The 13,882-nt window shown below is 33.1% G+C and overlaps 1 protein-coding gene across 1 annotated transcript; it reads left to right on the forward strand.

Annotated features, from left to right (window-relative positions):
• The first annotated feature begins 4,231 nt into the window (after positions 1-4,231).
• On the forward strand, positions 4,232-7,099 carry LOC108471049 (chromatin remodeling protein EBS-like). Its single transcript, XM_017772619.2, has 5 exons — positions 4,232-4,531; positions 5,051-5,393; positions 5,493-5,561; positions 5,656-5,797; positions 6,847-7,099. Exons 1-5 carry the CDS (start codon positions 4,432-4,434, stop codon positions 6,871-6,873), a joined length of 681 nt encoding a protein of 226 aa, XP_017628108.1. The 5' UTR covers positions 4,232-4,431; the 3' UTR covers positions 6,874-7,099.
• The last annotated feature ends 6,783 nt before the right edge of the window (positions 7,100-13,882 follow it).

Raw genomic sequence — 13,882 nt, forward strand, 5'->3', positions numbered from 1 at the left:
TGATATGTAAATTCTTACCATCAAAGAAAAAAGAAAGATAAAGTTTCTTGTACATTGAAAATAAAAGAATTACGTATTAAGAAAATGGTATCAACATATGATTGAAAGTCGAACAATACTGAGAGAACACTGACTTGAGCCCATCATTTTTAAGGAAATATTGGAAAGAAACACGAATATAAGCCTCATCGTGTCAGCCACAAAATCTTAGGAGATGATGCATTTAAAGTCTAAACAATTGTAATTCTTAATTTAATTATGTATAGAATTTTTGGGTTATGATTATAATAAACTCCAAGTAATACGTTTTTAAGTGTATTTCGATGTTAAGAGATAACTCTTCAATTTGTAAAAAGAAAATTAATAAAAAATATTTGAATCCTATTTATAAATATTTCACAAATTAACTAATCTTTCAGACTTAAGAAATAATTTCAATAAATTTAATTTAAAAATTTAACCCTATTTATACATGTATCGCTCTTACTAACATATTGAACTTTAGCATTAGTATACCAATTCCATGTCACCAATAAGCTTGTTGTCAATGATGTGCTTTATATTAGATTGGATTGTCCTAAATGATAGAATTGTTTACTAACCGTAGTCTTTTTGCACATTTGTTATTTAGTTTGTTTGTTTTCAAAACAAGTAAAAGTTCAAGTGTGAGGAGTTGATGAGTTCTAATTTGTGATATTATTTTGAGCTTTTTTATATTTAGTTTTTGAATTATTTTGAAGTAAAATGATTAGTTTTAAGGTCATTTTACTGTTTTTGGTAATCAGGTTAAATGGTAGGAATTGCTATAAATATTAATTAATTTTTATGTTTAGTGAATTGACTACTAAAGATTTGATTTTGCTTTGCATGAAGGAGTACAAAATGGATGTGGCTTTGGCAACTTCGAATCCAACGTTGCGACATTGGTCATGCATCGTCACGAACTAGCCATGTTTTTGGCAATAAAATCATCAAATATCGAGGGCGACGTTGAGACATTGTGGAACGTTGCAACATTGGAGCAAATAAGGGAGCTAGGCAACCAACATTGAGGACAACATACGACGTAGGCTGGGCAATGCCATGACTTTTGATAATGGTAACCATCATCCTGACATTTGGAAATTTAGTGCAACGTTGTGACATCAAACAAATGTTGCAACGTTACCTTGTTGGAGACAAGTTAATGAAGCGAAAAAGAGGAAATTTGCCACTCCAAAGCCAAGCCTATAAATACTAATTATTAACTTATTTTTCCAACAATGTTAAACGAGTTTAAGCTTAGTTTTCGGTTTTCTCTCAATTTTACTTGTAATATCTTTTAGGATTTGATCTTTCTTTGTAATTGCATTTTAATTTTTTGTAATTTCTTTCTATTCTTGTAATTTCTAAGCCCTTTTTAGTTTGTTTTTCATATTTGAACCTCTCTACAAGCTGAACCTTAGAAGTGGGAGCTTGTATTGAGTTGAGTTTTGCATTTATTCAAAGTTTGGGAAGAATTTCTCTCTATTTTAGATAAGATTTACTTTCTCTAATCTTTAATTTGTGTTTAAATATGTATGAACCCATGAATTATAATGAAATGATGTTTTTGTTCAAATCCATCGTGGAGTGAATATGGTTTAAAATATAAGAATAAAATAGGAATCCTTTTAATTAGATGATTATGCATGTTACTTGAGTTAAATCATTCAACTTAAGTCGTACTAAAACTTAGATCAAAAGTAAAGGAGACCAATTTATACAGTACTGCATGATGTGATTTAATCTTGCCAAGTATTATGAAGTTGAGAGACCTAACATGAGCTAATTTAAGAAGTGAGAATTGCAATTTAGTGGTAAATTCTAAGTATAATATGAGTTGAGAGATTGATTAGGTTTTGAATTAGTAATAGCATGACCGATATAATTAGAAGTCTGTTCATTTAATATTAGAGTGATCAATTAGTTTAACGGTAGCTTTTAATGTTTTTTAGCCAACTACATTAATTCAATCTTTTTTTTTAGAAGAGGTTAATTCTATCTTTTAAGTCAATTAGATTATAGTTTAGAATAACTACTTGTACATTAGATTATAGTATATGATATAATATTGCATGATATAATAATATATAAATTATTAATATATCATCTAAGCATCACCCATATTTATGAAGTAAGTTACTTTATTTTGATTATATTTTATATTTTTACAATTTTATATAAAATTAATAAAACCCACATGTAATATTTGAAACTGAACCCTTATAACTTTCAAATTTACTGCTTAAACCAAAGCTTCAATCACTCTTTTTTAATAAATTCTTTAATAAATATATTTTATTTCAATTCTTCACTTAAATTGTGAGCACGTCATGATTTAGTATATATTATAATATTATAATATTATATGTATAATATATATTGAGGTAAGATATTAATTTATATTTTATATATAATAAATATTTAGCTAAATTCAATTGAAATAATATGCTTTAAATTGTTAATCATATTCATAATCAAAATGTTTATATTCATGTCATTCTTTTAATAAAGTTGATAAACATTTAATTAAGCATAAATAATAGATATAATGTAATTTTCTCTAATTGTATCTTATAATGAGATTGATGATGTAATATAAGGTAAACTATCAAAATAGTCACTTTTACTTCTTTAAGGTTATATTTTACTCACTTATATTTGAAATGTTACGTTTTAGTTACTTACGTTAATATCTTGTAACATTTTAGTTACTAAGCCGTTAATTATCGTTAAAGGTGTAATGATAAGCTAACGTGGCAAGTTAAATCATAATTTCAAACAAAAAATTTAGGTTAAATTATGCAATTAATCCCCATATTTTTTTTTGTTTTGAGCAAATATTTTTTGTTCTTTTAACTTTTCCTTTTTTTTTCTTTATTTTCCTTTCTCTTATACTTCTCTCTATTTTCCTCTCTTCTTTATCTCTTTTAACGTAAAAAAAAAAATTAATTGCTAAAAGCAAAAAAATATAGGGACCAATTGTATAATTTAACCTAAAATTTTTATTTGAAATTATGATTTAACGTGTCACGTCAACTTACTATTATACCGTTAATGGCAATTAACACTCAATGACTAAAATGTTACAACACGATAACGTAAGTGACTAAAATGTTATATGAGAGAAACAAAAGTGATTATTTTGATAGTTTACCCATGTAATATAATTTAACCTAAAATTTTTATTTGAAATTATGATTTAACGTGTCACGTCAACTTACCATTATACCGTTAATGACAATTAACACTCAATGATTAAAATGTTACAACACGATAACGTAAGTGATTAAAATGTAACATGAAAGAAACAAAAATAATTATTTTGATAGTTTACCCATGTAATATAATACACTATACTATACTTTATATAATATAGATATAATATATAATATAACAATAAATTTAAGTAATCTAAAACTACTACTATTATATTTAAAAAGTTATTTTAAAAAGTATGGTGGATTTTTTCTTTCTAAAATATATTATGTCATATTATAGAGTTAACTATGCATGTGACATGTTTCACACTTTTGAAGACATAAAATTTATCATAATTTTTAGATAATTTAAAAGGTCACCATATTTTTCTAAATAATTTTTAAAATATCATTTTATAATAAATTAATATTATGTTGAAAATAAAAATATTTACATTATGAATTGAAACATCAAAATATTTGAATTTGTCTAATCACCTAATCAAAACAGATCTAAATATGAAAAAAAAAATTCCAAAAGAGTCTAAGCTCAAAAATTAATTTGAGAAAGGTTAAGTCCAAGAAAATCTAATTCAAAACAATATAAATTTGAAATAATTCAAATTTTAAAATAGCCTGATCGGGGCATGTCCGAAAACACTCGTTTGCCAACTCTACTATTTGAACAAGTAGTTCCTGGTTTTTGGGAGTACTACCACCATGTCTTTTGTGGATGTCTACGAGGATTATACGTACAGCTTTGAGTGTCGCCAATCTCCAGCTGTATATCATGTCCTTTGCATTAATCCAGTTGAAACATGGTGCTGAACCTGATGGTGCCTCTTTGTTCCTCACCACTGATGAATGAACTGTTCTTCTCCTATTATGGGAAAAGAAAAAAAAAAGAACAAGAAAAAAAGGGTTAAAAAATGGCAAAGGCAATGGAAGTGAACGTGGCACCATCTAATTAGCCAAAACAAAAGACAATAACTCAGATATGAAAAATCAGAAAATTACAGACACCCAAAATGCACTTTTAATTTATCCACATTATTAATGAACAAATATAATTACTTTACACTTCACTTGTTCAAGGAACTTAGGGTTTCCACTCCTTTCAATCCTTCCTTTTAATTCTTCAAAACTTCATACTTTACCCCATTTTGAGCTAAAAAGATTGGAACTTTGATACCTAAAAACCCTATCTTCCATGGCGAAAACAAGACCTGGCTCCTTAGCTCCCAAGTCCAAACCAGGGAAAAAGGACCTCGACTCTTTCACCATCAGAGGCACTAACAAAGTTGTAAGAGGTACAGTGATTTATATGTATGTATACATGTATACATCTACGAATACGTATATGCGACACTAAAAACAAATTGTTTATTCGAAGGAAAAAAAAATTGTGGGAATTTTCGAATCTTGTCATTTCGTGCCATATCAATTCGAAATTTTCTAATATGATAATTAGCATTGGGTTGTTTTTGTGGTTGGATTTTGCTTGTTGAACGATGTAAGTCTATTGGCAGAGTAAAGGTGGTGGCTTATGCAAATTCTTCTCTCAAATGTATATTAACATCAATCTATGCATATAAGTGTAGATAGATGTTATGAATAATGTAGTTTGTGGTCAATCAAGCCATTGGTTTAGTGGGAAAACTTGTGTGAGTCCAAATTGATTGGGGTTAGGGCCGGGGTTGATCCTTGTGTTGGTAACCCATTTTCCCTCACCATTTGATTATTGTAATGTAATTGCTTGTACAGAGAAAGAAAATGAAAAAGGTAGTTTGTGATAGCTAAGAGTGGAAGCTTGATGTTTTTTTTTGCAGTTGGGGATTGTGTTTTGATGCGTCCTCCGGATAATGGTAAGCCTCCGTATGTGGCACGGGTTGAAAAAATCGAATCGGATAGTAGGAACAACGTGAAGGTTCGAGTCCGATGGTATTATCGTCCAGAGGAATCACTTGGAGGAAGGAGGCAGTTCCATGGAGCAAAGGAGCTGTTTTTATCTGATCACTATGATGTGCAGAGTGCTCAAACCATTGAAGGGAAGTGCATTGTTCATTCTTTCAAGAACTATTCTAAGCTTGAGAATGTTGGAGCTGAGGATTACTTTTGTAGATTCGAGTATAAAGCTGTTACCGGAGCCTTTACGCCTGACCGGGTTGCTGTGTGAGTACCATGATGTGTTGGTTTGTGGAATATGATTTTCAGGTATAGGAAATATGGCATTGATTCTTTGGTGTCCCTGGGTTTTTTCTGTTTTTGAAGGTACTGCAAATGTGAGATGCCATACAACCCCGATGATCTCATGGTACAATGTGAGGGCTGCAAGGACTGGTATGGTGTTCTATATTTCCTTTTACAGTTTCCCGGCACCATCTCTCCAATAACTTTTGAGATTGATGTAATGTTCATCTTACCATTCTTGGAGGTATCATCCTGCTTGTGTGGACATGACAATTGAAGAAGCAAAAATGTTGGATCATTTCGTGTGTTTTGAATGTACCGAGGATGATGCCAAAAGATCACAGAATGGATTTCATTCATCACCGGTATCTGATTCTGATGAAAAGGTAAAACTGTTTTTAGACTAATTAGCTTTCCCTTTAACAAATACTGTTATCGACATATCGTGTGCAAATCTTGCATCACCCACATGCAACATGGAAGGGGTATTGACATATTGTTGTTCGATAACAATTAACATATAACCGGTAGCTAAGTTATTTTAAAACAGTGATAAGAGTTCATGTTTTCTCACAGAATGTGACTTTGTATTTGACTCTATGTGCGTGTTTGTTTCACCAAGCCTATTGTTTTCCGTAGTAGCTTGCAAGCTCTACATTAGGTGCCATTATACTTGAGTGCTTCCAAACTGGGTTAGCCAATGAATTCAAAAATGTTTTACCTAAAAATAATGGGATATATAGCCTTTATGGACCACGCGCACTCAAAATCTCAAGTTAATGTTGGTTATCTATGTTAGTGCTAGTGATTGTAAATAGATAGAAAAGCTCATTTTTTTCATGGAACATAGGGGATGGTAATCAATTTTCACCCTTTTCCCTAAAACAATGATTATATTTCTGTTTAAGTGCCATAGCGTTTTTGGATATAATATTGGAGTTAATATCTGGCTGATTATCTATTGTAGTTTTCATCGATATAGATCTGGTTTGACTGCTCGCGTATAGCATGATATATTGTTGAAACCTACCTACTCACGTGCATGAGCTTTCGGTTGGTTTTTGGTCTTTATTGAGCATAGTGTACATAGTTATTCTTTCATTTCACCTACATGTGTGCCCAAACATTTAACCTAAGTGCATTAGCAGGTGGTCTCTTAGAGAGGTATAGGCAATCATATTATGCCAGCATGGTTGTAAAAACCATCCTGGACCAGCCTATTCAATTGTTTGTGTTGGAAACCGGTTGGTTTGGCAATTCAACTATATTAGTTGAATCAGCAAATTAGTGAACCTGTAAAAAAAAGGGAAACTGGATAAACCAGTTAAATACCGATAAAACTGGACTTTTTTTTATCATATTTTGGTTACTTTCATCATTGTTTTTTCATTAATATATTTTGTCCTACTTTTCATCTTTTTTCGATCTCTTTCAGGTGGAGACGAAGCGACGAAAGAGATGAAATAAAGCAGGTTAAATTTTGTTGCATGAGAGGAGAAGAGTTGTTTATGGAGATTAAATTTAGCTTGTAGACTGTTATTAAATATTGTATGAGTTGTATAGTGGTTTGGCCAAACTGTTGGCTGTTAGAAACATGTGTGTTCAAGACATCATAACTTAAGTCCATGCAGGATGATTTAAATGAAACCAATATTAGCCTATCTTGGCTTTCCTTATATTATATATAACCTAGTTTCTTGTCATCTTGATCAATGAGGGGTTCGCCCGTAAAATGGCTCGTCCCATTGAAGATTTATGTCTATTTGTCATGTGGATCGTTGGCAGATCACATCAATATTATTTAGAGACTATTACTATCGCACTCGATAAAGTTCTCATAACTTTTGTTGACTCTACCTATCATGGAGGCTTTGTAATAGGAGTCAATGTACATTTTATTTTTTTACTCAATAAATGGGTGAATCAGTTTATGTACATTAGATCAAAAAGTAAACTAATTTTTCTATTAAAAATTTAATTTATTTTTAATATTAAAAATTGGTCTATGTATGTTAGCATAATGTATATTTGGCACATCATGTGTCATTGTGAGACTAATATACCCATTTTCTAATAAAAAGAATAAAATGTAGTTTGACTTCCCTTTATGTTATTTTTGCCACCGTACGGAATATAGTGGGTCACATACTATAAAAATTCATAGTCCTATTGTTAGAACTGTAAAAAAAGATTTAATATAAAACTTAACAAACTAGGATTTATCATGTCAAATCATCAATATTAAATCAAGAACAAAACTAAATACAGAAATATATTTGAATCCATTGATTTCTTGAAATTTTCGGATCTTATGGTTTTGATCCAAATTAGCACACAAGTAATTCAGAAAAGGTAACTCTCTTTTTTAAAAATGAGATATTAGAAAATTTACGTATATATAATATGGGGACAATAACCCTAATATATAAGTTTTGCATATTAACTTTAATTTCTAACAAGTCTATCATCAATTAGAAATTAGTTACTAAAGTATCTACACATATTTAGCCAATACTTTTTTTAATAACTATGGCCCAATAAACCTTAACCAAATTAGATCACTTTTGATTTGGGCTTGTAACGCCCCAAAATTTATATTTTTGTTTTTGAGAATTCGTGACACACAATTGTGTATCTACTTCAGTGGTTAAGTGTTCTAGGTGTGTGTGTGTGCGGTCCCAAGTTCAAATCTGTTATTGAGAAAATTTTGTTATTTCTCTGATTTAAGCCTTATTCTTGAGCAGCGGGCTTATATTCAATTATTGATAATTTGATATCAGAATGGGCCTATTGATCTGATGGTTAAGTTGTGTGTTGGTATGTTGGAGGTCAGGGGTTTGAATCCCTGCGAGAGCATGGAAGTTTATTTTTGCTCGTTTGGCTGAGGGAGTTTCAGTCAAATGGAAATTCTGAGTAGTGGAGGAAGTGGATAGAGAGAATTAAGGGAAAGGATTTGGGGGTTATCAAATTCTGTTCAGTTAAGTTTTTTTTTTTCTTTTTTGAAAATTTGGCTATTCTTTTTCCCTCTTTCCCACTTCCTTTGTTCTTTTGCTGCAGAATTTCTCTTACTCTTCCCCTCTGTCCTTTTTCCTTCTCTTCTTTCAACCGGTTCTGTTGTTCATCTTCGAGTCGCGCTTTCAATAAGTTATAATCGATGAATCTTAACTATTTTTCATGATAGTTTAGTAAGAAGAGTATTGTTGGTGTTTAGGGTTTAACCAAGGGTCTGCGAATCACTCCTAATCGGTGAGTTGAGTGCGCGGAGGCTTCGTTTCGATCAAAGGTAAGAGATTCAATTTTTATTTGGAGGAATGTTTTGTTTCAATCTCATTGAGTCTCGGTTTGTCATTAAATTGAGGACTTTGAATTGTCGATTTTAAGTACTGGAGTGCTCGAGACTATTTAGACAGCAAAACGATATCAGGTGTGTACCCGAAAATACAGAAAATAAGAATCGATGAAAGCTAAAAAATGAGACTGTCGACGTCACACAAGTGAGGCTGTGTGGCAGTACACGGACCTGTGATCAACAAGCCAGGCCATGCGCGCAAGACACGGGCGCATGACACGACCGTGTGATGGCCGGTGAGGCCGTGTGCGAGATATGGGCTCAACCAATTGGGTTGTCTGGGCCACACAGGTGACCCACACGGGCATGTAGAATTCTAGGCCAGGTCATGTGATCTACACGGCCAAGGTTAACTTGGGCCGTGTGGGCCACACGAGCGTCTGGGCCCACACGGTTGTGAGCCCAATTTTCTGAAACACTTTGAAAGGTTGCTTGGGTCGCCCAAGTCGACTGGGACCTACTGTAGGGTCGATGAGAGTTACTTTACCCCCTGATTTCGTGATTTGACTATGTGTATGCGTGCCTTAGCATGCTCACCGATTTGCATGTATGATCTGTTAATTGCATATTTGCATGTCATGTATTGTATGCTGCATTGCATCGGGGTTGGGTTAATGTATATGGAGGAAATATTCCGAAAGGCTCCTAAGCCTGATATCTGGTAGCACAGTTGAAATTATCTAATTATGTGTCACATTCAGTACAGCATGGTGTGTAGGGATGGGTGGGTCGATTTGATCCCCACATGGTGTGTAGGGTTGGACGGAGTTAGTGTTTAGAGGCTTATGGGTAGGACTTTGTTTAATCTGTTCTGTTCTACATACTGTATCTGAGATAGGCTAAGGCCTTGATATACATATCTGATTCTGCATCTGAATGGGCTAAGGCCTACACTGATTTCTCTAAGGGGCTCCGACCCAGACTGATTATGATTATGATCTAATATTTTCCTGTTGGCATGTTTTCTGTGGGGGTTACACACTGAGTTTGCGAAAACTCACCCTTTTTTTTTTCTGTTTAATCTGTGTAGGTAATCCCCAGACTTGACGTATTGGTACAGTGGAGGACTCAGCAGTGGCCACACGATTTTTCCACTTAGACTATTTTCTGTTTACCTATAATCTAATTATTATTTAGGGAAAATTTGATGTAATTAAGGCCTTTACGAATTTTACTTAATTTGGGATTTTAAAATGCTTTATGGTTTTTACTGCTAGTGGTAGGAAAACTCGGGTTTTCAAAAGTACCGAATATTTACAAAACTACCACGTATACGAAAATGGTTTTAAAATCTTTCGCGTAAAAGTAATGTTTTAAATTAGATCGATTAGAACGCGTTTTCTCAGACTAAATGCAAGTTAATAATTGAAACTATTTTAAGGTCAATGCGGTTTCAAAATCACTCTCATGTGATATTGCCAGATTTGGTCATAACGTCCAGGCCGGGTTTGGGATGTTACATTTAGTGGTATTAGAGCCAAGTTACAAAACTTGGCTGTGAATTTGGGTTTTAAAGATTGGTTTTAAAGAAATTATTTGTAAATAATTTGAAATATTTTTGAAATAAGTATGTGGTACACCGAGTCTCCGGCGTCGAGCTTGTGAGTTCTCTGAAACTCTATTTAAAATTGTCTAAAAATATGAGTAGAATATACTGAAACTACTTTAGGTAGTATATTACACTGAAAACACTCTAGGTAGTGTAGATTAAAAATTGTAGTAAGACTACTACCCGTGATAACCGACTCTGAATATTCTGATACTGTACTGCATAAAATATCTGTTAATAAATATTGGAACTGTAACTAATGCATAAAACTGTTAATACAGATAAATTCTAAAATTTACGATGAGCACACGAGGTACTCGTGGACGCGGTACTAGAGGCCGTGGTAAGGGTCATAGAGGGGCTCAAGCTGAGTCCTTGGCATCTGATACTATTTCGAATCTGGATACTAGCGAGACGCCGATATCACCTGCGATAGAGTTTGGGTTTGGGTCCCATGATATGTGGCTGGAGACGACGCACTGTCCCAAGCCATGTTACAGATTTTGGAGAGGGTCGCTGGGCCCAATACTGATTCTGGGGGCCGAGGGTCGGTTAGAAATGACTCCGATCCAATGGGGCTGATTTATTCAAGGGTGCCGCTGGAGTCATCCCTAACGTGGCTGAGTACTGGAGGGAGGCCATGGAGAGAATTATGGACGACTTGAATTTTACCGTCAAGTAGAAGCTTAAGGGGCTTGTATCTCTACTTTGTGATGGGGCATACCAGTGGTGGTTGACGGTTAAGAATGGCACTCAGCTCGACCGATTGACCTGGGATAATTTTAAGACTACTTTCCAGGGTAAGTATGTGGGGGCCAGATATATTGATGCCAGGAGGTGTGAGTTCCTTAATCTCATCCAGGGAGACCGTTCAGTGGCCGAGTATGAGGCTGAGTTCCTAAGGTTGAGCCGTTATGCGCGGTGTAACACCCCCACGCCCGAAACTGTCACCGGAGTCAAGCTTGAGGTGTTACTAATCTTATCTTATCTTTTAAACAACTCTAAACCACTTATTTTAATTTTCGAAATAAACTGTTTTTCTGCGTCATGGTTGTTTAAAAATTCATTTCTCGAGTTTCAAAACTCAAAATTAAGATCTGTAAATTTTTCCTGAAACTAGACTCATATATCTATCTACTAATTTTTTTTTCTAGAAATTTTAACTTGTCCAATTAGTATAGTTGATTAGTTAAAGTTTTCCCTGTTTCAAAACTTGACTGCACTGACCTCTTCTTACTACGAACCATGTTTCTTCCTGTACAAAATTCATACGACTAAGCCATTTGTTTCTATTAAAACTAGACTAACAAGGATTCTAACCATATAAAGTACACCTTCTAATTAGTTTTGTACAATTTATGGTGAATTTCCAAAGTTGAAATAGGGGATCTAGAAATCGCTCTGACCCTATTTCACTAAAACTCAGATATCTCATAAAATATAATACCTTTACCTATTTTGCTTATTCCATAAGAACATAGACATAATAAGCTTTATATATTATTCATCTTCAAACTATGTTTCTACAATTTTTAGTGATTTTTCAAAGTTACGTCATTTTTGTTACTTTCACATTTTTCATAATTTTCATGTGATAATCACCATTCAATCATACATATTAATAAACATGTATATCATCGGCCATTTTATTAGCTAATCACTAGCAAGTATTTACACATCATTCATTGTTCATATTATACCAAAAGTAGCTAAGTTTCTATACATGCCATACCCAAAACAAAACGCCTAATTATACCGAGTTATTTCTTTGATAGTGTGATCGGCCTTCGACGCTTCCTTCGATCCCGAGTGGCTAGATAAGTACTATAAGAAGAAGAAAATAAAGAGATTAAGCACTAGGCTTAGTAAGCTTACAAGCAAATAAATCACAACATTCAACATAATGGATAATTATGCATAATATCATCTAACATCATAAATTTCTTTACTTCTCAATTTCTATCTTCTTCTTTATTCCCTTACCTTCTTTCTTACCCGACCTTTCCTTTTCATAAATATAATCTACTTTTCCTTTGCTGTTAATTCACTGTAATTTAACTCGCACTCCTAACCCGTTGAACCACTCGAATACTAAGGATACTAGGTCGTTCTCGCCTTTCAATATCTCGCCAATGCCATGTCTTTGACATGGACTTACATGAATTATTCTTGTCTCCAATGCCATATATAATATGGACTTACATGGCTCAATCTCGTCTCCAAAGCCATATTTCTAATATGGACTTACATGGCTCATTTCATTACGTCTGTCAACCCTAATATCCTAACATTCCGAGGGTTCAACCGGGCTTTCTAACACTTTTCCTCTGTCACTTCACCTTAAATTCGACTTTAAATATTTTCATAACATAAATATATAAATGCTGGAAATTGACAATAATAATGTAAAATAAAAGATATTGTATTTATTTACTGTAACTTACCTTGATACAAAATGTGACTAAACTTTACAATTTAGTCCTTTACTTTTTCTTTTCCCCGATCTACTCCCGAATTTCGTTCTTCTTGATATATAATAGAAAATTTAACTTATTTAATATTCACATTTATTAAAACAGTCCTTGACCCAAACTTTGGCAAAATTATATTTTTACCCCTAAACTTTCACATATTTGCACTTTTGCCCCAAGGCTCGTAAATTAAACTTCATCCTATTTTCTTATGTTTTATGACATGATCATTTTTCCCTTCTATGGCAATATCAAAATCACACTCTAACATATACTTATGACTATTGGTATTTTTTTTCCGATTTAAGCCCTTTTACTCGTTTTCACTTAAAACCGAGTAGCATCAGTTGTTTAACATAATTTAAAGCCTCATATTCTATCATAAAACACCAAAATACACAAATTTCAGCTATGGGTATTTTTCCAAATATGAACCCTAGGTTGAATTATTGCTAGAATAAGCTTAATCAAGTTACCGAGACTCCAAAAACGTAAATATCATTAAAAACGGGGCTTGGAATTACTTACTATGAAGCTTGAAAGTTGAAGAAACCCCAGCTATGGAGGAGAGCAAAAATCAGAAGAAACTAATTGAGAAGATGACCATTTTTGTGTTATTTTTCCCTTTTTAATTCATTTAATATCCAAATGACCAAATTGCCCCTCCTTACTAAACTTTCAAAAATTCCTTCCATGTCCTAATTTTTGTCCATGAACTTAAAATTGGTTAAATTGTTATTTAAACCCTCCTAATTAATATTCCAAAGCAATTTCATACTAAAAACTTCTAGAATGCAAGTTTTGCAAATTATTCGATTTAGTCCCTAACCTAAACTTAAGCACTTTATGCATAGAATTTCATCATGAAATTTTCACACAATCATGCAATCATACCATGAATCTCAAAATAGTAATAAAATAAATTTTTTTCTACCTCGAATTTGTGGTTTCGCAACCACTGTTCCGTTTAGGCCCTATTTCAGGATGTTACATTTCTCCCCCCTTTAGGGATTTTCGTCCCGAAAATCTTACCTGTGAAGAGATTTAGGTACTATTTTCGCATAGCCTCTTCGGGTTCCCATGTAGCCTCATCTACCCCGTG

Source organism: Gossypium arboreum, chromosome 9, assembly GCF_025698485.1.
Source record: "Gossypium arboreum isolate Shixiya-1 chromosome 9, ASM2569848v2, whole genome shotgun sequence".
Lineage (NCBI taxonomy): Eukaryota > Viridiplantae > Streptophyta > Magnoliopsida > Malvales > Malvaceae > Gossypium > Gossypium arboreum.